This window comes from Sorex fumeus, unplaced genomic scaffold (assembly GCF_029834395.1).
Source record: "Sorex fumeus unplaced genomic scaffold, SorFum_2.1 ptg000008l, whole genome shotgun sequence".
Lineage (NCBI taxonomy): Eukaryota > Metazoa > Chordata > Mammalia > Eulipotyphla > Soricidae > Sorex > Sorex fumeus.
This window is the reverse complement of record NW_026606065.1, coordinates 55,407,264-55,434,046: the sequence shown is the minus strand read 5'-3', so window position 1 is coordinate 55,434,046 and position 26,783 is coordinate 55,407,264. Positions and strand designations below refer to the sequence as shown.

The 26,783-nt window shown below is 42.1% G+C and overlaps 1 protein-coding gene across 2 annotated transcripts; it reads right to left on the bottom strand.

Moving 5' to 3' along the window:
• On the bottom strand, window positions 1–26,405 carry DIS3 (DIS3 homolog, exosome endoribonuclease and 3'-5' exoribonuclease). Of its 2 annotated transcripts, none has more exons than XM_056109731.1 (21): window positions 26,132–26,405; window positions 25,736–25,803; window positions 22,792–22,985; window positions 21,124–21,197; window positions 18,952–19,119; window positions 17,283–17,447; window positions 14,924–15,037; window positions 14,700–14,837; window positions 13,603–13,749; window positions 12,252–12,368; window positions 11,890–11,991; window positions 10,272–10,336; window positions 10,106–10,190; window positions 8,252–8,379; window positions 7,474–7,560; window positions 5,557–5,713; window positions 3,189–3,403; window positions 2,910–3,078; window positions 2,632–2,790; window positions 1,867–1,989; window positions 1–851 (listed from the first exon to the last, which is right to left on the bottom strand). In XM_056109731.1, the coding sequence occupies exons 1-21, from the start codon at window positions 26,357–26,359 to the stop codon at window positions 768–770; spliced, it is 2,787 nt and encodes a 928-aa protein (XP_055965706.1). In that variant the 5' UTR covers window positions 26,360–26,405; the 3' UTR covers window positions 1–767. The 2 variants fall into 2 exon arrangements, with proteins under 2 accessions (XP_055965706.1, XP_055965705.1); XM_056109730.1 differs by lacking the exon at window positions 25,736–25,803 and adding an exon at window positions 25,336–25,493 and having other exon boundaries at window positions 2–851.
• Between the last annotated feature and the right edge of the window lie 378 nt (window positions 26,406–26,783).

Genomic DNA, 26,783 nt, shown 5'->3' with positions numbered 1-26,783 from the left:
TATTCTTTGAGCTTAATGTCTTATTTAGTGAGAAAACGGAATTGGAGGTCAAAAGGATGATGATGATCACACTGATTTCCCAGTATTAAAAAAAACAACTACTTTCCCACACAGATCTAAATATCCTACTTCTTTTCTTCCTACAACATCCAATTCCCAAACACACAGTTGTTCAAAGACCACTAATAAGATGCAGAAGGCTTTTTAACAAAGTGAGCACTTAATGAAAGTTAGTTAAATTCAAGCTGACAAAGGAAATTAAATACTGAATCCTTTGACAGATCTTGACTTCATTGTCTTAAAATCTCAAATCTGCCATATCAAGCACTGACAGCTTTCAACATTTATAAAGAACAGATTGTTCGTAGCTTCTAAAAATAATCTGTTTTCCTCCATGGGAAAATGATAGGTTTTTTTCCCCTATCAATATTAAATAATCAAATTACTTATGTAAAATTAATCTGCTCTTCAATGAGCAGACGGATATACCATTGAAATGATCTTTTCAGATCCTGAAGGTGCTGTCCTGTCACCATGTAAGTGATAGATATTCAACTGAATTTTCCTGCATCAACAGTTCTGCTCAGAAATGAAGCGGCATGATGGGACAGACAGAGCCAACAATTCAATAAAAATGCAAATTTTAAAATTATTAAAAATGTACTTAAAAGGAACAAACTACCACACGCTTCTTAGAATCAAAAATGGTCTCAAGTGTTTCTTATTAAAAAGAAAACCAATCTCTGATGTTTCTTTGTTGGTTGTAGCTATTTTTGAAGCTTCTTTTTCTTTCTCTCTGGTTCATTAGTGTCCACATTTAAAGCATCAGCAGGAATGCTTATTCCTGGTATCTAGAGTAAGGCAAATGGGGGAAAAAAAACAAGATGAGTAAAAGTACACAATAAGGACAAAAATCTGATTCTCCTACTTGTGAACACCATCAAGTTCAAAAGCATGTAGACAGAGAGGTAGGAAAGAGTGATGGTTATTTCCCAAATAAAGTACATATATTTTACATACAAAGTACCTGCTATTTAGAAATATCTAAGACTTTTGAACATGTATTTCTTTTTCTTCCCCCCCCCCCCCCCCCCACCGCTTTTTGGGTCATACCCAGCAATGCACAGAGGTTACTCCTGGATCATGCACTTAGGAATTACTCCTGGCAGTGCTCGGGGGACCATATGGGATGCTGGGAATCAAACCCGGGTTGGCCACATGCAAGGCAAATAAATGCCCTACCTGCTGTGTTATTGCTCCAGACCCAACTTCTGAACATTTAGATGTGATCTCAAGTAAAGCCAAGCCCAGGCCAAGAGAGAGAACTGAGACTGAGCTTCTGCACTGCATGTAGAAGACCCAGGCAGGACCCCTGGCAGCACATCAACAAAGCTTGCAATAGCCCCTGAGCACCTCAGGGTGTAGCTCTGACCGCCCCCCACCCCCAAAAAAGTCCTCATAGGTAAAACATTTATGCCTAATCTTCCAATGTGTGGAATTCAAAATGGATACAAAGAGGAAAAGAACCGGGCAAGAAATTCAAAAGAGGGTCAGAGAAACAGCACAAAATTTAAAGGTGATTGCATACACGTGACTGACCCCAGTTTGATACCTGGCACCGTATGATCCTCTGAGCAGAGGAACCCTGTGCATCACCAACTGTGGACCACTCCATTCTTCCCCAACGAAAAGGGAAAGAAATCCGAGAGAGCTCTGCTTTAGGTACCAGGTGTGTCATGAATCACAGTCTGGGACCCCAGAGTCTAGAGCAGAGGGTCACAAACTTATTTGGCCAACTGCTCTCTTTACGGGTGGGGAAAAGTCATTTATTCCATCATAACAAGGCAGTAAAAAAGCAAGTCTTACCTGTGGCTCTACCAAGGACATTCGAATTTTCTGATGCTGGAGATTAGATGAGTCTAACATGATTTTCACTTTAACTTTATCAAATATATGGAACACCGTGTCTTCTATTTTAAGCGAAGGTACCTACACAAAACATTTTGCTGTTTTAATTGCTTTTGCACATTCAAATTCTTTTAATATTAAAGTTTAAACAAAGCCTATTTCCGTATTTAATAAGGTGCTCAATGTAACAAAGCCACTCACAAAATTTTGACCTCCTTTTATGGAAGTTCATCGATAACCGCAGGATTCTTACCCTATTGGCTGAGTTGAGAGCACATGGCACTGAAAGCAGAGAGTACCAAGCTGAACTTCTAGCAAGTTAGAAAATAGGAAGGGGCTCAGACAGAGTCTGGGGAAAGGTCTTAAAAATTCCTTGCCCTTAGCTCCAAGCAGTCATTCTTTCTTTTCACCTCGACCTATCCCATCCATCCACTGAAGGCAAAGTGTTCAAGTTTTCCTTACAAAATATAAAAATCTAAGGTAACATTTGTACGCACACACACACACACACACACACACACACACACACCTCTATTGTGGGAGGCCACTCTGAGGTGACAAACTATGAGTGAATTGACTAAGATTAGCTGTCATAATTAAATTTTGCGGACTGAAAAAGCTGTAATTTAAGGTATCTATGTTTAGCTATCATTCTGCAACCTCACAAGGAAAAAGCAAACCTCCCTGACCCCCACTGTCCCAAGTAAACTAGAAAATACTGACCTCATCATCATAAATTAGTTGTGGCTTTGGTTTGTCCTTTTCTTCAAAAAAGACTGTACCTTCTAAACCATACTTTGGAATTAACACCACAATCGCATTCTTTCTTACAAACAGAATATAAGCTTCTTCACTCACTATTCCTTTGCTTTTGAAAAATAACTGTAAGATACAATACAATCTTAAGAACGTCTCAAAATATCTTGAAACTAACAGAAAAGAATTAAAATCAAATATAAAGTGAACAAAACGTGACCTCCTCCAACACTATCCACATTTACCTGGGTATGAAAAGCCACGGAAGCTCGCTGGGCATACTGAGCCATTTTGTGACGGAAATTGAGATTTTTACATAACTCTGCGAGCTTGTGTTTGTCTGTTAGTTCTGGGTAAGTACAGTCAGCTCCAATAGCTACAGCCAACAATCGATGAACAATGATGTCTGCATACCTTAATATACAAAGGGGGAAAAAATCATACTACAGTAGCATTAAAAGGCCCTTTTAAAATTCAAGTAACTTTTCCACCTCCTTCAATTTCAAAGGAACAATAAAAAGTACCTTCTGATTGGCGAGGTAAAATGTGTATAGATTGGGGATGCTAAGCCATAATGATGAAAATCATTATCCATTCCAGAGCAGAAGTACACTGCTTGCATCATACAGCGAGTGGCTAATATTCTTAACAGTGTGTTGAGATATGGGAAAATAGGGGAATCAGCTTTGTCCAGGGAGTCAGCCAAAGATTTGGCTGTATCAGTCTTAATTTCCAAATTCTGAAATAAAAGGAAAAAAAATTAATACCATAACGTTTTAAATAAAACCGGTGCCATCAAGTCTCATTCAAAATAGGCTAAAAAAACACGGTGTTTTTGCCAGGACATGAATATATTTTATTCTTAACCTAGAAAAACTGAAAATAAATTTATAAGAACAGTGTTTTACAAGGGCTGGAGCGACAGCTCAGCAGTAGGGCGTTTGCCTTGCATGCAGTCAGCCAGGTCGAGCCGGGTTCGATTCCTCCGCCCCTCTCAGAGAGCCCGGCAAGCTACCAAGAGTATCTTGTCCGCACGGCAAAGCTTGGCAAGCTCCCCGTGACATATCCAATATGCCAAACACAGTAACAACAAGTCTCAAAATGGAGATGTTACTGGGCCCACTCGAGCAAATCAATAAACAACGGGAGGACGGTGACAGTGTTTTACAAAGGAAGCTTAATTTTTTTTTAAATGCATTTAAAGGCACTTAAGTGCCAGCATTATGGTAAATTTTTAAAAAGTTCCAAGGGGGAAATGATAGTGATGGTGGCAGTAATAGTAATAGTAGCAATAGTAGTAGTAGTGTTTTCTAAAGATCAATTTGTGCTTTCCTAATTTTGGTTGGGGTAAAGAAAAATCAAAGCACATCTGGAACCTGCAATTCGGAATTTTTCTCTGCAGATATTTTCTTTCTACTTAGAGTAGCAGTGAAGGCCAAAAGCAAAACAAACCTATTAGTCACTAAAATTTTAACAATTCAGTATAAACTTAGCAGCTTTACTCTGGGAAATGTAACCGAAACACTTAAATATTCCTGACTGTACTCAGGTTTTAGGAAGAAACAGGGTCAGAGAAACTCCACCATCTCCCTGTGTGAGCATGGGGCAGAGGCCTGGCAGTCTGACTGATTTGGATGGCACCGAATAAGGTTTTGAGCCCAAACCAGAAACCAGTGCCCCATAGTTATGTGTACCTTCATTTTTTACTGGCAGGTGTTATATGTAATCATTGTCTATGATAGGATGGACCACTGAGTGGGTCATAAGCTACCCGTCTAGGTTTATTTAATTACACTCCGTAATACACGTACAGCCACAAAACCAACAGAAGACACATTCACAGAATATAATGGAGGCTTTAAGTAACACATCTAATATGAAGATCCAACACTAATCCTTAGAGCTCTCTTTGGTTAAAAAAAAAAAAAAGAAGAAGAAGAAACCGAAACAACTGAGAAAGAACAACGTAATACCCACAGGTTAATTATATAAGTAAAAACCTACTAACCAGGTGGGAGAATGGTACACAGGCTCTTCTATACTTTTCCTTTTTTCCACATATGTAATTTGTTAAGACTGCTTGGGATTTAATTAAATTGAAGGCAAATGAGGAAAAAAATGACTTGTAAATCTCTGAAGACAAGGATTTCAGATGAAATGATGTCACAGAGGGATATGAAAGTAGAGGCATATGAAAGAAATAAGTACGTTCAAAATACTGCAAAAAACCAGACTGAAACATCTGACAACAGAGTATAGTGTGCTCTTTAATTCTGAAATTTAGGGATGGGGGGAGATTTACGTCACACCCCATGGTGATTAGAAGGTCCTCTGGGCTCAGTGTTGAGGGGACTGTATCAGGCACCAGCAACAGGGCCTAGCTCAGATGCAAGCGCCTTAATCTCTGCGCTTTCTCTCTGGCCCCTCAGGGTCCAGAGCGATAGGACAGCAGGTAGGGCTGTAGTCGCCTTGCATGCAGCCGACCTGGGTTCAATCCCCGATATCTCGTATAGTTCCCCGTAAATTACATAAGTAAATTACATATACTGGAACAGTCTGTAAGTAATAAACTTAAAAATAAATATATAGCTTGCCAGGAGTGATTTCTGAGTGCAGAGCCAGAGTGCACACCCTGAGCATTGCTGGGTGTGACCCAAAAAGACAAAAAGCAGAAAAAAAAACAAATACACACAGACAGGGTATTCTTTAAAGACATTAAAGAATCTTCATTACACAAATTATTCCACTATTGAAGAAGAGACTGTACCTGTTAGAATGTGTGTATTTAATCAAGAGCAATGGACATACAAAAATAAAACTTTTATGGAGAAGTAAACACAGATTAGTAAATACAGTGTGAACACTGATGACATCTCAGTTTCAGAACCTTACCTTCGATTTAGCTGCTTTAACAAGAATTTCATAATTTGATGGAGGAGGAGCAGGGTGTTTTCTAAGTAGAGCATGTTCAGAAAATTCTTCATGAATTTTTTTTGCAACAGATATATTGGCAAGTAACATGAACTCTTCCACCATGGAGTTTGTTTCTCTGCCAGTGAACAGAATCATTATATAAGAAAAGAGAATCTGAGAGGGCTGGTTACATTTATTCACAGACTATCTTTTCTACCAACAAAACCAGGGCAATACTTCCTACAGAAGTATCAAGTGTATTGCACATGCGTATTCTTTTTTAAAAAAAATGTTTTTATAAAGTCTATAGTCATTTGTGATTTGTTACAATCAATATTCCAACACCAATCCCACCACCATTGTACCTTCCTACCACCATTATTTCCAATTTTCCCAGCCATCCTTTAAGCTTGTCCCAATAGTGAGCCCTAAATAATTTTATTTTATATACCCGTGGTGTATTCAATATGCCAAACACAGTAACAAGTGTCACAATGGAGATGTTACTGGGCGCGCTCGAGCAAATCGATGAACAACGGGAGTGACAGTGACAGTGACAGTGATTGTTTGTTCTGAATAATTTGCTAACAATGATCAAGAAAGGTTTCCTTAGAAGGAAATATGTGATGACTCCAGGGTTCTATCTCACCCTGGATCCATTAAGCCCTTGTATAAGTAAGAGATTACTAACATATTGTTACAGGTTAAACCTTCTGTGTTAATGTTTTCTTAATCGAGATTGGCTGTCTTCGACTTTACATCCCATCCAATGTGGTGTGCTATTCCTGGTGTATCAGTGGTATAGAGTTTGAGAAGTCACTCCAGGATTCTAGAATTCTGAACAGGGTGATTCAGCTGGAGTTAAATTTTTAACTGGAGGGTGATTTTGGGGGTACAGAAGCATCTCTTGCACATGTGTATTCTTAAGAACTTAACCATTCTTTTCAATTCTCAGCTACTCTGTTAACAACCTCTTATTACCACCATCACCACATAAGTAAATTACATATGCTGGAACAGTCTGTAGGTAATAAACTTAAAAAAATATATATATAGCTTGACTAATTTTAGTAACATATGAATGTTAAAATATAACATTTATTTCCTTCCTTTCACTGAAAGGCTGAAAGATTTATTTAACATTAAATTTATTTTATAAAAAGCTCATTAAGAAGAAATCTAAATTATTAAATTTTAGCTGAAAAAATTGGGCTGGAGCGATAGCACAGCGGTAGGGCATTTGCCTTGCACACAGCCAACATGGCCGACCCGAGTTCGATTCCTCCGCCCCTCTCGGAGAGCCCGGCAAGCTCCCGAGAGTATCTCGCCCGCACGGCAGAGCCTGGCACGCCACCCGTGACATATTCGATATGCCAAACACAGTAACAACAAAGTCTCCAATGGAGACGTTACTGGGCCCGCTGGAGCAAATCGATGAACAACGGGAGGACAGTGACAGTGACAACTGAAAAAATTAGAACTGGGGTTAAAGTGATAGTGAAGTGGGCAGGGTGCTTGCACACACAGCAAACCCGGGTTCAATACTGCATATGGAACCCTGAACACCACCAGGAGTGATTAAGTGTGGAACCAGGAGTAAGCCAAGTACAGCTGGTGGGTGGCCCCAAAACAAAAATGAAATAAAATTAGGATTTTTCACCAACATGTTGCCCCTCTTCCAAAAGAGACCAAAACAGTGCAAATTAAACATTTTTTATATACTCCTCATCCTAATTTTAAAAGTTAAGGATTACATAAAAATACATCAAAAGTCAAAAAATCTATATAAACATACAAATCACAACCACTAGATATAGATACCTTTGGTCTGTCGCATTAAGAAGATAGACATTTAAAGTCAAACTCCTACCTAGTGCCCAGCAATAAATAGCATACCTAAGTTCCTTGGTCTGTAGATCTATAGGATCATGAGTTTCACTGTCCATGTGGAATCGAACTTCTGGAGAAGAAAGAGTCAAAGCGCTGAACAAAAATCAAAGAGGTGGGTTACTTGTGAGCAAATGACAAATATGACATATATGACAGGAAATGGTTCTTTTAACACAGAAGAAACGTTGGCAGCATGACTTTTTAAAATTAAGAATTTCTGACTCAATTAGGGGAAGCTATGATACAACTCGAAACTTGTATGTTGTACTTTTTCAATAGGGAGTGCAAGAAAACCTGGCTGGTGATGTCCGCCCTCTGGTAGACACTGACCATTTACTGCACACACCAGGAGTGCTGGGGACCCAAGGCCACACAGGGGTCTGGGGTGACGTGCTGGAGGGGTCAGCATTCAGTCTTGGGGATCAAACTCTCACCTTTCATGAATCTCTCCAGCCCCTACATGTTTTACTTGAAAACCAACAAAATGAGTATGGCTTCAATCTGCATTTTATTCATTGCTTCTAAAACAAACTCTCTAAAGATTATATATGAGGTTACTTTTGATGCCTGGCTTATGGTTATGCATTCTGACACTTGAAGAATCCCGACAAATCCATTCTTAGCTCAACAAAGTACACGAGAAGAAATTCAAGATAAATATTGCTAATCCAAAATTAATAGAAGAAATATGCTATTTCTTGTGTCTTTTCGTCCTACAATCTCACTGCTATAAATGATAAAACACAAAGGAATTAAGACATTTAAACAGGTATTTGAAATGTACCCTTTCTCGATTCTTCTTTTTTTCAAAATTTTTGCTAGTTTGTTTAGTCCACGGAGACTTGTAGTAATGTCATCATTCATAGATGCTGAATCAATTCTCATCTGAGCTTCAGCATATGTCAGGGAAGCCTATTAAAGGAACCATATATCAATATCACTCACGCATGATTAAAATTTAGTTCATCTGATTGCAGAAAAACCGAAACCTAAAAATCAATAACAAATTACCTTTATGTGTGTATACACATACAAATATGTTATTATACTACTCACTTCTGGTTTCTAGCTAACAAATTCTATCTGGTACTTTACGCAATAAGCAAACTTAAAATCATTAGTATTATTAGTAGTTTAAAATCACTTTCATATTTTAATGGAGAAGTATTTAGGTACTGCTAAATTAAAACAGAAAATTAAGATCCTTTCTCATATTTAAGTTTACTTTTTAAAAAAAGCAGTTCCACACTTAAGCATCATAAATAGCATAAGATGTAGATAGGAATCAGAATCTTGGGAAACCAAACCCAAACCCTCCCCACACACCCCACAAAGAAAGATCAACAGAAACTTTAGTGAATATTTAACAGAATCAATTTCTTGGTTCCTAGTGAAAAAGATAAATTTGGAAAATAATCATGTGAAGAAAAGGAGCTTAGGAAACCTTGGAAGAGCTGTTTTAGTAAAATAAGTGCAAAGGGAACCAAGGGAAAAGCACTGAAAAGAAGAACCAAGGGAAAAGCACTGAAAAGGAGGAGGACAAGGCTGAGTGTGAGAGTCAGCCCTCCCGTGAGTGGAAGCCCTGGGGTCAAGTGCTGGCATCAGGGATACAAAGAAAGGAACACGATGAGAAAGGCCATCTGGATCCACTCTGCACCCAGATCTCAGCCCAGTTCTTCTGGAATCCAACTATCTTATATGTTATTGCTAGGAGAAAAGGTGAGAAAAGATGTTGTACATACCAATTTTAAAAAAACTAATTTGGGACTGGAGCGACAGCACAGTGGGTAGGGCATTTGCCTTGCATGTGGCCAACCCTGGTTCAATTCCCAGCATCCCATATGGTCCCGCAAGCACCGCCAGGAGTAATTCCTAAGTGCATGAGCCAGGAGTAACTAACCCCTGTGCATCGCCGGGTGTGACCCAAAAAGGTAAAGGTAAAGGTAAAGGCCCTCCCGTTGATCGTCGATTTGCTCGAGCGGGCCCAGTAACGTCTCCATTGGAGACTTTGTTGTTACTGTGTCTGGCATATCGAATACTCTCAGTAGCTTGCCGGGCTCTCCGAGAGGGGCGGAGGAATCGAACTCGGGTCAGCTATGTTGGCCGCGTGTAAGGCGAACGCCCTACGGCTGTGCTATCGCTCCAGCCTGGAAAAATCGGGAAAAAAAAAACTAACCACGGGCCTGAATGATAGTACAGTGGGGAGAAATCTTGCCTTGCATGCAGCCACCCCAGGTTCAATCCCCTGGGCCCACCAAGAGTAATTCCAGAGTATCGAGCCAGAAGGAACCCTTGAGCACTGCCAGGTGTGGCCCCCAAAGCAGAAAAGAATTAAAAATATTATAAACTAACAAACAAACAAAAACACTAACCAATTTTAAGTTAAGTTAGGATAACTTAAAATACATACTAAAGTTCCTGCATTGTGGAGAAACGTTAGTTGGTCTTCTCAAATCAGGACACTGAACTACAGTTCTTACTGCTATCACAAGCAGTAGCTAATTGGAAAAAAAGGCTTTCAGCAGAAATCCTTCAATTTGAGAGAAAAAAAAAATAAAGCATAAACTTTTCAAAAGAATCTAAAACACAACTGAAGGAGCACATAATAAAAATATTCATTTTTAACCATAAAACTAACCTTTGAATTAATGGCACTTTTGGTAAACCTAGTTTTCAGAATTTCCGCATTGTGATTCATTTCCCAAATACATGAAAAGGCCAATCTGTAAGGAAAAATAGACACTACTTGTAAATGGGAATTAAAATTAATCATGAGTTCTTTCGAAAAAAATACACGTACGTACCTGTCAACATTACATCGTAGGGAACATAAATTGGAGCTAAGCAGCTCTGGAACCATGTCGATTCTCTAGAACACGTAAAAAGAGTCACAGATTACTCAGCTGTACCAATATGACCTTTAGAGGGTCCCTTCATAAACAGCATAACATAAAAGAAAACTGGTCTTTGTGAACAGACCGGAGAAAAACTCTATTTAAAGTATTTCTGACAAACTGTGTAAGACATTAAGAGAAAACAATGGAAGGACACTGGGCACGGACTAAGACTTGGTGGTAGGACACCTGCCCCACAAGCGAGAGACACTGAGTTCAACCCTAGCACCAGCTGAAGAAAATTGGTCTTAAGACAATTAATCTAGCTTTAAATCCTCTGAAGGTATAAAGTGTCCAGCCTCCGTAATATCCCTGTGCTAAATATCCCTGTACAAGTCCTACTAGTTCAATGACTGAATCTTTCACCAGTGCTTACCACTAACTATACAGTCCAAAAAATACAAAATTTTCTCAGGAAAAAGTGACAACACTGACAATTTGTGATAATTTCTAACAGCTTCTCCTTGTACTTTATAATATCCTGTTTATGACTCCAACCTTGAAGAACGGTAATATCAAACAAACTCCTGAAATAATTTTAGCTTCTAAAAAGAAAAGATTTTAGAAGCTATATATAACTATTGCATGGCAGAGTCTGGCAAACTTCCCGTGTCGTATTCTATATGCCAAATACCAGTAACAATGATGGGTCTCATTCTCCTAATCCTGAAAGAGCATTGAAATGGCTCTTTTAAAATCTCAGGGCTAGGAAGAAGGAGACGTTACCGGTGCCTGCTTGAGACAATTGACGAACAACAGGATGATTGTGATCGTGATATATAATTATTACAAAACCTACACAAATACATTTTTGTGGGCCAAATAAATAAAGCAACGGTGTTTATTTGTATCTTCATTTCACTGATTCTTTGAACTATTTATCTTTGCTTTGCAGTATTTTCTGTGCCCAAAAATACTGCAAAACTAAAAAATTTAATATTTTCATTGATTTAAAGTCACCTTGATGGGGCCAGAGCGACAGATAGCAGAGGACAGAGTGCTCGCCTACCATGCGGCCAACCCCAGTTAGATCCCCAGCATCCCATATGGTTTCCCAAGCATCACCAAGAGTGCAGAGCCAGGAGTTTCCCCTGAGCATTGCTGGTGTGGCCCCAAAACAGAGAAATAAAAATGAAGTCTCCTTATTATATGTCTATCTTTTAATAATGCATGTACTATTCCAAACTGCTGACTGTTTAAGAATTAAAAGAGTTCATAATTTTAGCAGTAGTGTATTTCCCTTGCAAACTGCCAACCCTGCCGAGCCCGGTTTTATTTCTCCATGCCTCTCGGAGAGCTCGGCAAGCTACCAAGAGTATCTCGCCCTCAGGGCAAAGCCTGGCAAGCTCCCCGTGACGTATTCGATATGCCAAACACATAACAAGAAGTCTCACAATGGAGATGTTACTGGGACCGCTCGAGAAAATCGATGAACAACGGGAGGACCTTACTCTTACCCTTAAGTCATGGTGACTAAAATACATTAATTTTTTTTTTTTTAATTCCATTCTAAATCTAATACATTTACCTTTTCACAAAGATACACAGTTGTTCCCCTTCTGGCTGATTCTTGATCCAAAGCATTTCCCGGTCGAATAAAATGGCTGACGTCAGCAATGTGAACACCAACCTTTAAAAAATGATAAAAACAAAAAGATGTAAACATGCTAAATCGGGTAAAAAGTACTATTGAAGTTCAAATAAGAAGAAATTCCCCTCAATTAAAACATGAACTACTTGGTCACATTTACCATCTCTACCTCTGATCTATGTCCACTAAGTACATCAATGTGACTGAAATTGTTTTGCACAAATAATTCACCAATTCAAAATAAAAAAATAACACACACAGAACTGTATCTGGAGAAGAGCATCATTTCAGTACAATACCTCCAAATTTCCATTCTCAAGTTCTCTACAATGTAGAGCATCATCTATATCAGTACAACCTGGTGGATCCACACTACAAATACACAGATGTCTCAAGTCTTCTCGGTTTTTCATGTCCTAAAAGATACCGCATAAAGAAGAAATTAAAGACCATTTTATCAAGTACCAACAGGCAGCTCAATAAAGCCTCGGGCAGTGATTTCAATAACCCCATTGTGAGCTATAACAATTTGTACAAACTTTCTTTTACTGAACTACTTTTTTATAATTCCACTTATTATTTTGAGGAACAGGCAATATAAATTATTTTGTGCCTGCTAAGGCGGAAGGCTTGGGGTGGGGGGGGGACTGAGAACAATTGTAGAGGGAAGGTTGCACTGGTGGTAGAACTGGTACTTGAACACTGAATGTACAGAAACATGCTATGAACAACTTTGTAAATCACAGTGTTAAACAGAGTGAGAAAATATATCATTTTTATACTAAAAAAGCAACACAGATCAAACAATTTCTGTATTTAAAAGAAGGGCTTTGTTTCTTGACGATAAGCACACGTGATAGTTGGTTACTGTGGGGACCCAAGCAGAGCACCTCCTTTGTAGGCAGAACTAACTGTGAGCAGAATCACCAATACCATCCCCTGGGCTGAATGCCATGCCGGTAGCACTGGCAGTGAAACTCCAGGCAATATAACCAAGTGTGTCACCATTACTAATATACTGCAACCAAGGTTTGAAGTGTCACGGGTAGCTTGCCAGGCTCTGCTGTGCGGGTTCAGTACACCCCCAGGGAACGGCAAATCAAGTGTGTGAGCCCAAGTCATCAAAAAACAACAAAGGCAAGGAACGGGTACAAAAGCATCTGCCTGACAAGTGAAGGAGCAAGAGTTCGATCCCCCAGGCGGCCCACACGACCAAAGCACAATCCCTGAGGATCTGCTGTCTGGGACCCCTGGCCTCAAAGCAGGTGGGTGGATTGTCAGTATGCAAGCAGGTGTGCAGAGGAACTGCTAGCAACTCCACCACTGAACAGTGGACGAGCACCGCAGCCAGGTGTGGCTCCAGCCAACGTCTGAGCATTGCAGAGACCTCCAGTGAGTACCCCAACCAAAATGTCAGCAAGCACAACTAAAATAAGTATGACCTTTGGGGAACACAGGTGCAAGCACCACACTGAAAACATGCAATACACCCCCATAAGCTCCCCTCTCGGGTATATGCAACCCCCAATCTTCCCAAGAGTAACAGTAGCAAAGGGAAACAAAGAGGGAGATTGGGTAAAACCACATACAGACTCTAACCTAAAGTCCGATCTAGCAATCAATAGAGTCCTGAGGAATTTATCCACCTACCTGTTCAGTAATGCTCCAGGGCATCTTTGGGAGGAAGCTCAGAACGGCCTGTGAAAAAGGCTGATGGGGGACATCGTGCTCAAGTAACAAAACTTCTGTTTCAGTTTCTTTTTCTCCAACATCACCTAAATTTCTTACGAAGTGTCCCTAAAAAGCAAAAGAATTTAGAACAGAGTATAGCAGAGCTTAATATCATAATCCGCATTTTATTATATTCAAATTTTGAACATTTCCATACAATTTCAGTATTTCTAAGTGTCCCTATAATTTCCGTTCTTGTCTCTTAAGACAAGCTAGGTAAATTAGAACAGAAAATGACAAAATTTCTACAGTAATTTATGGTGAAACTAATGAGGGTCTAATTCTTATATCAGAAAGAGTATTAACTAGTTTTCAGGTTTAAAATCTGCTTTAAATGCATTACTTAAAAGCTGATTGGAGGGCCGCAGTGATGGTACAGTGGGTTGGGCATTTCCCTTGCATGCGGCTGAACCAGGTTCAATCCCCACCATCCCATATACGATCCCTCAAGCACTACCAGGAGTAATTTCTGAGTGCAGAGACAGGAATAACCGCTGAGCATCGCCAGGTATGGCCAAAAGAGTCAAAAAAAAAAAAAAGCTGACTACAATCTACTAGATATCAAACATGATACTAAACATCAAATGTCATCATCAATAAATGTTAATTATTTGAAATCTAAAACAGTAATCAAATGAGGGGCAGAGTAACAGCATAGCTGGTAGGGTGTTTCCCGTGTATGTGGCCAATCCAGATTCAATCCCAGGCGCCCCCTATGGTTCCCCAAGCCTGTCAGGCATGACCCCTGAGTGCAGAGACAAGAGTAAGCCCTGAGCATCATCAGGTGTGGGTCCCAACAAATAAACAAGCAAAAAGTAACCAAATGACTTACACTGAAAATTCAGAAGATGAAATTTCAACATGGATGTACTATTCATGTGGTAATTTTGTAAAAAAAAAAGGTTCTTAGATATCAATACAAATTTTAAACAAAGATTTGATTTCTCACCACAGGAAGTCATTTTTCATAAAAGTTTTTAATTAAATATCCTTAAATGAAAATAACTGAAGCTTACATTTGGGTATCTGGAATTTCTGGGCCAGCCATCTATGGCAACAATAATTCTCCGGCCTTCTAAGGTAGACGCCTGCCGGGTTTCTATGCGAATTCGAGGGATCCTCTTCTCAGCAGGTGTAAAAAGATGTCTTCGTGACTAACGAAAACGAGAACAGAGGAGTATGAGCTCTTCGCACAAACCTGGGGAGAGCGACGAAGGGTGAGCTGTTGCCCCTGACTCACCTCCTTGATGTCGGACTTGGTCAGCATGCCACAGTACGGCCTCCAGTTCCGTTTTATTATTCCAACAACCCTGCCAGTAGGCTTTAGCATCTTTTCACTGACTGGAGTCTTAAGCTGTGATTTGAAAACAGACACAAAAACTGCTAACTGTCCCCTTAGCAAAACAGATGAATCCCTTTATAAGACACGGACGCTCAGGCAGTAAATTATGACATAAAGTCCGGGAATCTTGAAGCTTCCAAATTCTTGGGAGGGTCAGGAGAGTCGCTCAAGTGAGAGCGCACAAGCAGTACTAAGGCTCAGAGTCCCAGCCCCCACACTGTGGTCCCCCACAACTCCTCCCACACCCCCAAAATTCTTGGGAAGAGCACAGCACAGCAAAACACGGCAACACAACACTATAGAAGGCGGCAATCAGGCTCAGAGAGGGCATGCTCTCCACCCAGGGAGAGAGCCCCTGGGCACCACAGCATGTGCTCCCCAAAATGAAAAATAAAGCATAAATTAAAAAAAGAAGAAGAAGAAAAATGGGGGCTGGTGTGATAGTACAGCTGGTAGGGTGGTGGCTTGCCTTGCATGTGGCCATTTGGCCCTGGTTGCTAGAGCCTGCTAGGAGTGATTCCTGAGTACAGAGCCAAGAGTCAGCCCTCAGCACCACAGAATGTGGCCCAAAAAACCAAAATAAACATGAAAGAGAGAGAGAGAGAGAGAGAGAGGGGGGGGGGGGGGGAAGGGGGAGAAAGGGAAAGAGAAAGACACCAAAACTCAACTCTCTTCAGGTTTTATATGAGGACTGTGAGTTGGGCCACTGCCAGTGGTACTCAGGGGGTGCGGGCTGTGTGTGTATGTGTGTGTGTGTATGTGCGTTTGTGTGTGTGTGTGTGTGTGTGTGGCGGGGGGGGAGGGGGTGGTCCCGATATGTGGTATCAGTTATCCAACTGGAGTCCGCTACATCCAAATCAAGAGACTTAACTCCTGTATTCTCTCTGGTTCCTTCACTGTTAATATGAAAATTTACTAACACATAGGTCAAAAATTTTAATTTTAGTTTGTAATAATTAGTTGTGTGACATGTTAATTCTGTTACAAAAATAAATAAATTAATTAAGAAGAAGGAAAAGCAAGGCCAGAGAGAAAGTCCAGGGGTTAAGGAGCCCCCACCACGTGTGGGAGGCCCATTCCAGTCTCTTGGACATGATCCCATGGGCTCTCTTGGGAGTGACCACTAAGCACAGAGCTAGTAGCAGCCCTCAGCACCTCAAGTATGGCGCAAAGTCCAGCTCAAAGCATCTTTCAAGCTTCTCTCTTAACCACAATAAAATTCCAAAGAAAGAATCTTTCGTTTTTGGAAAGGGGGCTTCCAAGCTCAGTGGAGTCAGAACACGCCCAGCAACAACGTGGCAAACTGGGCTGGACTGGTCAATATGAGGGCATAAGTATGCAGCAGGTCTTGATCCTGAGGTACGGCGGATCCCTAGGAATATCCCAGCAATATTCAAGCTGCAGGGAGAAAGACTGCTTTTTCTTTTTTCTTTTCTTTTTTGTTTTTTGTCCACACCTGGTGGTGCTCAGGATTTACTCCTGGCTCTGCATCCAGAGATCATATCTGGCAGCCTGGGAGACGGTATGGGGTTCTAGAGACAGAACCCAAGTCAGTCGCACGCAAGGAAAGTGCCCTACTTGCTGTACCCATCACACAGGCCCAGGAAGAGTATTTCTCACTAGGCACTGGCAGGACCCCAAAGCATTTCACCTGAAGCATTCTCCCATAGCCCGGATTCCATAAGGATAATGTTATAAGACTCCAAACACACAATTCATGGGCAAGAAAAGAACTACTGATGTTGTGTGAATTCCAACAGTTTGATCTTATAGTTTTAAAATAGAGATATGGGCCAAACCAGATAGACTTCAGAGCATACAATAAGACTGAAAGCATTCTCCTATAAGCATACCAATAGAAAAGGAATTACTAAACATGCCTGGATAAAAGCACCCAGAAGGAGGAATTTTAATCTTTACATAAAGACATGTCAGAAAACTTTAAATCTGCACTTCTTTAAATCTCACTGCAATTCAGACATATAACAGTCCTAAATGTCAGAGTTCAGATTTCATATCCCACAGTGCTTTCTGAATCTCAGTGCCTTTATGTGAGCAAAATAAGGCATAAATTTAGAAGATTGCTGAAACACCCCCGGGGGGGGGGGGGGGGGCTGCTATGTGTATGACATACATCACACCTCCAAAACTGTAACTTTAAGTCAACAACCTAAAAGCAATTTAGTTTTTTAGAAAGTCGACATACTGATGATACACTGCTACACAAAAGAAAAGGAAAACCTGCTTAGTTGCATACAATGCGTTCTTTCTCCTCTTCTTTCTCCACATCATCTTCATTCTGCCCCTCATCCTGCAAAACCACGGAGGACGGTGCTCCCCACTGGCTCCGGGGAAGCAGCTCTACAGCCACAATGTCTTCATGAACAGCCCGGTTTAAATTTTTAAGTCCCTGGATAATAATCTGTATGAAACAGCAAGTGCACATAGACATATATTTTTAATCAAAATAGAAGTTACCTAAAAAAGCAAACTTTACATTACATTCTGAACGTGTCTATGCATTTCAACTCCTCAGTACATTTTTATTTGGGTGGGTAGGCGGGTGCTGGTGGCAGAGAATAGGGCCACACCTCACGCTGTTCAAGGGTCTACCCCTGGTTCTCTGTTCAGGGATCACCCCTGGCAGTGCTCAGTATTTGAGTGTTAGGATCAAACTGGGGAAGGTCGAATACAAGTCAAGAGCCTTATCCTCTCAACTATCTCTGCCATCTGTCCTTCATAATTTTTCCCTTTAGAGTACCCCTTTTTATTCCACCCTCCTTTGGTTTGGGGGACACGTCCAGATATGCTCAAGGCTTACTCCTGGCTCTGCATTCAGAGATGATTTGTGGCGGTGCTCGGTGCATCCCATGGCGTATGGGATGCCAAGGATCACACTCAGGGTTGGAAGCACGCATGGCAAACACCCTACCACGGTACTACCAATTTGGTCCCATCCTCCTAATTTCTTAATATCCATTGAAAAAAAAGAAAAAAAAGCCTTGTTAGAAAATACAGAATCAGAATCGGCTCCTGGTTTCATCATAACCCTTACATCAGTACAGAGATGCTGACAATTTCCTTTCTTTGGAGGTGCCACGAACCTAACCCAGGATCTCATGCATACAAGATTGAAGTGCTCAGCCACTGAGTTATGCCCCTGATCCTCTATTTTAGGGGTGGGAGGGGGTCTCCCAGCAGTGCTCCAAGAGCCTGGGGAGGGGGGGAGGCATTAACAGTGATAACTTATTTAGGCTGTGCAAGCCCCAAAGTTCAAGCCTTGGTGTCTCAGAGCTGCTCGGGCAAAGTAATGTTGGGGGGACTACGGGAGCTACAACCAGCACCCCAGCACTGCTGAGGGGTGGGAGACATGCAGTGCCAGGGATAGATAGAACTTGGGATGTTGTGCATGCCAGGCATGATGCCCAGCCCTTGGATTATCACGATGACCAGGAAGACATAATTAACTTCTTTTTTTTTTCCTTTTTGGGTCACACCCAGAGATGCACAGGGGTTCCTCCTGGCTCTGCACTCAGGAATTATTCCTGGCGATGCTCAGGGAACCCTATGGGATGCTGGGAATCAAACCTGGGTTGGCCGCGTGCCAGGCGTGCCCTACCCGTTGTGCAACCGCTCCGGCCCCAGTTATTAACTTCTTTAAATCTCAGAGAACTGATATTCAAAGGAAAACTCTCCTCTCAGAAGAGAACGTTTAGAGGCGAGGTCGAGGACGACATGAGATGAAGCATATAAAGCAGTCAGAAAAACGCCTGGCAAGCAGCAAGCACCCTCAGAGCAGTGCCAATACCTTAGAGGTACGTGAAGCCCTCTGGAGCAACGTAAATAGCACACAGCACTTTGATCTCCATGAAAGAAAATAATGAACAACACATTTTGGCATGTGAAGTATTTATATATACACTTGCCTCTTTATTTTCTTCAGCATCTCCATGGACCCATACTGTAGCTTCTAAGTAATTTTCCCTGCTAGCTCTAAATGTTCCTTGAAAGTAGGTACCAGATTTGATGCCTTGTTGTAACTTGCTTAAGGGAAGATGCTCTGAAAATATTATTCTTCCACTTTCTATTTCATTCTGTGATACAAGAAAATAATAAAAAAATAACCCAGTTAGCATCCATGTGGTCTTTATGCTCAATATACAACTATTATCACTAATTAAAATGGCTATGATCAAAAATATAGGCAATAATATGTATTGGCAAGGATATGGAGTAACTGAAGTCCTTATATATGTCACATAAAAAATGTAAATGTAAACAGATGCTTTTAACAGTTTGCTACTTCCTCAAAAACTTAAACATAAAATTACCATTTGATCCAGTATGTATGTGTGTGTGTGTGTGTGTGTGTGTGTGTGTAGATATATATATATATATATTCAAGTGTATTCACACAAAACTGTATTCCAGTGTACCCCTTTAAGTCTGCTATTGGCTGATTTCTTTACTTGACCTTCTGTCTTTAATCTTGTCCGGATACATTCTTTCTTCCCCTTCTCCCTTTCTTCTTGCTTTTGACACTATGCAGCATTTTAAAGTGGTCTTGCAAATAAGAAACATCTCTCTCACCACTCTGCCCCATTCTTTGTAGGCAATCTCTCAAATATCATTGTTCCTCTATTCTTTTGTGGCAGGGCTAAACCAGGTCACACTCAGAGACTACTCCCAGCTCTAGGGTCTATTCCAAAAGGAATCAGGGGCCCACTTGGTGCTAGGAATTGAACCTGGGCCTTCTGCATGCCAAGTAGGCACTGAGCATGTCAAGCTATCCCTTTGGCCCTATGATTTCTGAAGAGTCAGCCATTACGAGGGAATACCCAAAATGCAAGTGCTATCTGCTTCTTACTGCAGCCCATTACAGATATCTTTATAAAGAGTTTAAAAATTATTGCCTATAGAATAAATCCTAGGTCCGCATTACTTGAGTCCTCCCCTTCCTATTTACCACTAGACTTCTTAGTCCCCCCACACCAACAATGAAATTGATACTACAGCTTTCTGCTTTGTCTGCAGCACCTGCCGCTTTTTTATTCGCAGGTAAGAGAAATAAGGCAAATGCCTACTCCTTATCCACAAACCAGCCTGGATTCCTTCTTTACTTGTCCCAAAGAGGACTAGCTGTGCTAGACCTAATCAGGTTTTGGGGGCTATGTCAGTGAACAGAACTATTCTGTGAACAAACATATCTTTTATGAATGGCTCTTCTGGCAGCGGAGATGGGCCAGTCCTTCCCATCTCCTCGCCTGCTTGGGGTCCTGGCTGCCACGCCCACCATCTGCCCCAGAAGCCACCTCAGTGCATCAACGACCTTGATCCAGAGACACAGCAGTGAATCCCAGAAGATAGCAGCTCGCCAGAGATCTCTCCAGACCCCGTACGGAACCAATGCCACTGGGGCACCTCAGATGGAGTAGGCACCTCTCTGCCCACTCTAGATAAAACCCCGGTGGCCACAAGCTTCCAGAAGCAAAACCTAGGTATTTGGGTTCAGGGACGAAGACTCCAGGCCACATGGCAGCAACAGAGACCAGCTGTCCCTTCCCGTTCCCCATTTGGGGTGCTGGCTGTCATGCCCACGATCTGAGTCCATCAATGGACTTGATCCAGAAACTCCCCAAATGAATCTCAAAATGGACTAGCTCCCTACAGAGATGTTTCTGGACCCCAACCATTTACATATTTAGAATTCCAAGACCGCAAGAGCAGCCGCTCGACCTCTCATGATATTCATAAGCAATAAAAAAACAAATTATCTAGCATCTGCCCCGGCAGGCAGGCAGGCTTGAATAGTGGTGGGAAAATTCAAAATAATGGTGGTCAGAAGGTGTAATGGTGATGAGATTGGTGTTGAAATATTTACTGTAATCAATTAATGTGAATAATCTTATGAAAATAAAATTAAAAAAAGAATGGCCCTTTGATACACTGATTATACTAATTTCTGTTCTTTATTATCCAATTCATTCCAATTTAAGCCTATCCACCAGGATTCTAGTTTTTAAATTTCGCAAACATATGCCTGATAGCCAGAGACTAGTATTTTTGCACCACAAACACAAATTAAAACTCATACATACCCCATCTTCAGACAAACAAGCAAGACGATCTACAAGTTCAGGATTAGCAGTGAGGCTCTTTATATACTCTTCACCTAAAAAAAAAAAGTTACACTGATGAATTTCATGATGAAATTCAAGTATTTTTTTTTCTTAGAAATGCAAAGACTTCAGAAAAGCAAATGGACTTGTGTTAAACCGCGCGCCACCAAGCCTGCCCAGAGGGGAAAGGGCGTTGACCAGCCCGCCCGCTCCTCTCTGGAAAGAAAGATGGCGGCCACACGGGAGCCTTGTGGAAAGCAGGTTTGAGCCGGGGCTGGCGGGAGCAGCAGGGACCTCATGGGAAGGGGGGCTTTGTGGGCCGTCCCCCACGCCCCACCGAGGTCGCCAGCTGCCCCCCACGAGCGGCTCTCCGGCACGGCCACGGCCCCGGAGGCACAAGGACTTAGCACAGAGAACCAGCCGCTTGGAGCAGAAAAGCAAATGGACTTGTGTTAAACCGAGCGCCACCAAGCCTGCCCGGAGGGGGGAAAGGGCGTTGACCAGCCCGCCCGCTCCTCTCTGGAAAGAAAGATGGCGGCCGCACGGGAGCCTTGTGGAAAGCAGGTTTGAGCCGGGGCTGGCGGGAGCGGCAGGGACCTCATGGGAAGGGGGGCTTTGTGGGCCGTCCCCCACGCCCCACCGAGGTCGCCAGCTGCCCCCCACGAGCGGCTCTCCGGCACGGCCACGACTCCAGGGCACACAAACCAATCTCTTAACTAGCTAACTTTTAATAGAAATTCTTCCAGGGTCAATAAGTAAAATAGCAGAAATTCAAAACCGCGCGGCCGCTAAACCAAATCATTTCACAACACTGTTTCAGCATGTCTGATTGTGGGGGGTGGGTCGTAAACTCTAAACAATAATTGTGCATCTTCTATCGAAATAATCTATCTAGTCAAAGTAGATAGAGTATTAACTAGAACTCATCTGCCTCACAAGAATTGGGAGGGGTGGGAGGTGGGGGTCTATTGGGGTTCGGGGTTAAAAATGAGTATTGGTAAAGGGAAATGTGTTTGGTATCTACATGACTGAGACCTAAACCCGAAAACTCTGTAACTTTTCCCACAGTGATCCAATAAATAAATAAATTATATTTAAAAAAAAAAAAAAAAAAAAAAGAAATGCAAAGACTTAATATGCTTTTGAACAATTGTCCGTTAGGCTTGGGGGTGAAGACTTCATCTGTAGACATGGGCATATACACACAGGATGGGGATTGATGTATTTAACTTTTATAGGTCAGACAATTTCAAATGACTAAGGGGAAATTAACAGTCTCGGGGTTGCGGGGTGGAGGGGGGATTGGAGTACTGCAGGCAGGGTACTTAGGGTACTTGTCTTGTACATGACCAGCCCAAGTTTGATTCCCAACACCCAATACAGTACCCAAAGCCTCACTAAAAATGATCTCTGAGCTCAAAGCCAGGAATAAGCCTTAAGCACCACTGGGTGGGGTTCAAAAGAAGAGAAAATAAGTCACCAAGCACCAAAATTTACAATTAAAATTGCTGAGAAAGCAAAAAATGCAAAAATACCACAACCCCATATAGGATGATAAAATGAAAAAAATCTAATGAACATGGACTTTATGATAATTTTTATATGCATTTGCAAACACGAACCAACAGTCTCAGCAGTTACACTTACAGGTGAATGCTGGTATTCCCTCTTCGACAGCTTTCTCTTTGTTTTTTCTGTCATTAGTTATGAGGACAACTTGCAGCTGATTCTCTGAGGATATGCTCTTCAAATGTTCATTGTACCACTTGGCAGCTACTCGAATGGCTCTATCATTCCTGTCATTAGAATTTTCTCCCTGTTCTTGTTCTATGTAAGTTTCCCTATATAAAGGGAAGGAAAAAATAAAAGAAAATCAGGATAAGAACATCTTAGCAAATAAACATTTAATAGCCACTGAACTTAAAAAATCAGTGGTACTGAAGCAAAATTACAGCACCCTTGAAGGCATTTGCCTTGCATGCAGATGACCCGGGTTTGATATCCAATACTCCATCTGTTCCCCTGAGCAACACCAGGACTGATCCCTAAACTCAGAGTCAGAAATAACCCTTGAGCATTGCCAGGGTGACCGCAAAAGAAAACAAGAATGTTTCTTATGGGGCTAGAGCAAATGCTAGCAGTGCAGGTAGGTAGTCCAAGTAGGGCATTTGCCTTGCATGTGGCCGCCAGCCCAGCATTCCACACAGCCCGACATCCCATATGGTCCCCTGAGCACAGACACAGCAATTCCTGAGTGCAGAGCCAGGAGTAACTCCTGAGCACTGCGGGGTGGCCCCCACCCCCCGAAACAAAACAAAACAAAAATCAGTGGCAAATATTTTTCTTTTACTAGCTACAGAATTCTAGTTGAAAAAAGAAATAAAGAGGATCCTGACATTTTTTGAATGCAACAATTTCTTGGAAAAAAAAAGAAAATCATGTCATTAATGGGGAAAAAGAAGGCTAACTTTTATTTTATAAGAATTAATATCTGAGATTACTTTCAGTGGCAAATATTTTTCTTTTACTAGCTACAGAATTCTAGTTGAAAAAAGAAATAAAGAGGATCCTGACATTTTTTGAATGCAACAATTTCTTGGAAAAAAAAAGAAAATCATGTCATTAATGGGGAAAAAGAAGGCTAACTTTTATTTTATAAGAATTAATATCTGAGATTACTTTCTATAAGAACAAATTACATGAATAGTCTTTTGAAAAATATATTACTAAAAACTGGGAAGTCTGGGCTGGAATGATAGTACAGTGGATAGGGTGTGCGCCTTGCACGTGGTCAAACAGGGTCAGATCTTTGTTATCCCATAAGGTCCCCCGAGCACCGCCAGGAATAATTCCTCAGTGCAGAGCCAGAAGTAACCCCTGAGTATTGCCAGGTATAACTCAAAAAGCATAACTAAATAAATTTTCAGAAACTGGGAGATCTGAGAGATCTCATTGAAATTATAGATAAATAGCAATTGCTAAAAGCTGAATCTTTGTTTATTTGGGGGGACACACCCAGTTCTTATAAATCTAATCCTGTGGTTACAACCAGGTGGTGATGTCTACATTCATCCCTCCCCACCCAACCCTGCCACCAACATCTGACAATATATAGAAACATTTCTGGTCAGTTCAGTGGACTTAAAGAAGAGGGCTACTAGTTTGGCTCGGGAAACATGGAGCCAAAGAAAGGTGAACAATTTCCAGGGTATAAAAAAATTCTTTCCACAACAAAGAAGATAAAAAAAACAAAGAAACAAAATTGGTTAAGCAAGTTCCTGGCACAGAATGAATGCTTTTCCCTAGGATTCCATCCCCAATATAAAAAACAATAAATAAATTGATCAACAAAAGAAATGTTTAGACTGAAAGAACAAACTAGTGGTTACCAGAAAAGGGAGATAAGTTCAGTCAAATGTATGGGAAAAGTGGAAACTAAAGACTTTTCTAGGCATACAGATATTAATTTATAATAATGTTGTAAACAAGTGTAATCCTCTAAGCCACTACATAACATTATAAACTGTCACTTCAATAAAATCTTAAAAGTATCCAATCCAAAATGTCACCAGCACTCATAGGTTATTTATGCAACAAAAAATTAGGCCAGAAAGAAGTATAGGTCACCCTCATTTGATGGCAGCACCCACACGGTTCTTCGAAGTTTCTATCATGCATGAGTGCGCGAGTGCGCGAATGCACACACAAACACACAAACACACACACACACACACACACACACACACACACACACACACACACTGACCGATGAGTAGTCATAATGAATAGCCCCTAAGTATCCCAGAGGTGTGGTCTCAATCCCTCACCCGAACAGAGATATATTTCCTAGGACTATATCATGTTCAATCTTGAATCTGAAACACACAAAAATCCTCTGTATTTATTAACCTTACATTCTTTACTATGATCATTTAAAAGGAATCATGAAGTATCCGCTTAACTTATAAAAGTCCATGAAGAACAAACCTGCTCTATATTTTTTAAGTCCTTCACAAATATATTAACCACTGTTGGCTGTTCATACAAAATGCTTCTCCTGCCTGAGCAAATCTTATCTTCCAAGACTGCTGTACAACTCATACTAAAACCAACTCAAAACGTAACTGCCATAAAAAAAAAAATCAAGCTTAGCCTCTTGCTTTCTGATAACAAAATTTCAGATCCCCCCACCTATGGTGCTCATTAGTGAAGGTATAGAAATGCTTCTCCTGGTTACTAGTCAAGTCTCGGATTCGTTTATACACCGGTGCGCTCCGATTTCTCACTTCTTGGAGAACAGTCTGAAGCACGATCACATTTCTGATGGCCGGGTCCTCAAGGACATCAATCTTGAAAGAAAAAAAAAGAAAGAAAAAGGTCATTTACAAGCTGCTGCTGCCCAACACAAAACCCCGCCAGTTGCAAAAGCACTAAAATGTGCATTTAAGCTAAGGAGCTATTTCGCCGTAGACCAACACCCTTCGGGTCTATTATACAGTGCAGGTAACAGACCCCAAAACTTGGGTGACGATTTTGGTCCACCACTAAAGCAATCCATCGGCCCCCAGAATTGTCATTCATTGGCACTTACAAGCTGCCTGGGGGTCGCAGGCTGGAGGCCACAGAAGCCCAGGTCCCCGGCCTCCAGACACTGAATATCTAAGGCAAAAGAGATATCAGGAGTTAGAAAATGAAGGCGCCTCAAGTTCCTGTGACTCCAAAAAATAAAATAAAAAAAAAATGAAAAAAAAAAAGGAAACTTTAAAAAAATAGGTCTTGGACAGCAACACAACCTAGATGACAGGGAGCATGGGTGCCCACAGGGTCGGCCTCCAAGGACGCTGATGCCTGAATGCTGCACCGGAATTGCACAAGACGCTCCCGCACAGGACGCGCTTTCTCGGGCCTCAGTTTCCCTCTCTGTCACGTCCCCGCCCCCCGCCCGAGCGGGCCCGCGTGGCCGCCGCGCGCCCGTGGCCCCGCGCACCTGGTGCAGCAGGACGTTCGTGTCGGGCAGCAGGTAGTGCGGGCGCGGACACAGGCGGCTGGCGGGCTCCAGGGGCGTCGGCTCCAGGACGGGCCCCTCGTGCGCCGCGCCGCACGCCGAGCACCCGGGCGCCCCGCAGCCGATGTCGTCCCGCAGGTAGTGCTCCCGCACGATCTTCACCACGCCGCCCGCCCGCGTCTTCTTCAGGAAGGTCTTGGACCTGAGCATCGTGCTCTGGCGGGTGCCCGGCCTCAACTCCCGCCAAAGATCTGGACTCGAACGCGGGGTCCCGGAGCGCCGCGCACCCACCCGAGCCCCCTCTCCCCGCCGCTGACAGCGAAAGGCTCCCTCGCGGGAAAAGTTTCCGCGACTGACGATGATTGGCTGTCGAAGGCCTGCGCTGATTGGGCGAAAGCGCGGCAGGTAGGCGGGGACTGGAGGCATTTCCGGCCGGGGCCGCCGGAAAGACCGCCTTCTGGACTACAACTCCCAGCAGGCCTTGCGCCCCGCGCAGAAGTTCCGGCGGCGTGGCCGTGCGCGCGCAGCCGCTTCCTCCGTCCTTCTCCGGGCGCGGAAGTGGTTGTCTAGGTGACGGGTCCTAACGGTTTTTGGACCCGGGGATCCCGGCGAGAGGTGTTGCCCCCCCATCCCG

Coding starts and splice junctions, on each gene's coding strand:
- DIS3 (XM_056109730.1), bottom strand. CDS start 26,359: ATGCTCAGGTCCAAGACCTTCCTGAAGAAGACGCGGGCGGGCGGCGTG. Junction 15,038..17,282: donor AAGAGGAGAAAGAACGCATT/GTATGCAACTAA, acceptor TTCAAATCACAG/CTTAAGACTCCAGTCAGTGA. Junction 1,990..2,631: donor AACTAATTTATGATGATGAG/GTCAGTATTTTC, acceptor TGTTTTGTGTAG/GTACCTTCGCTTAAAATAGA.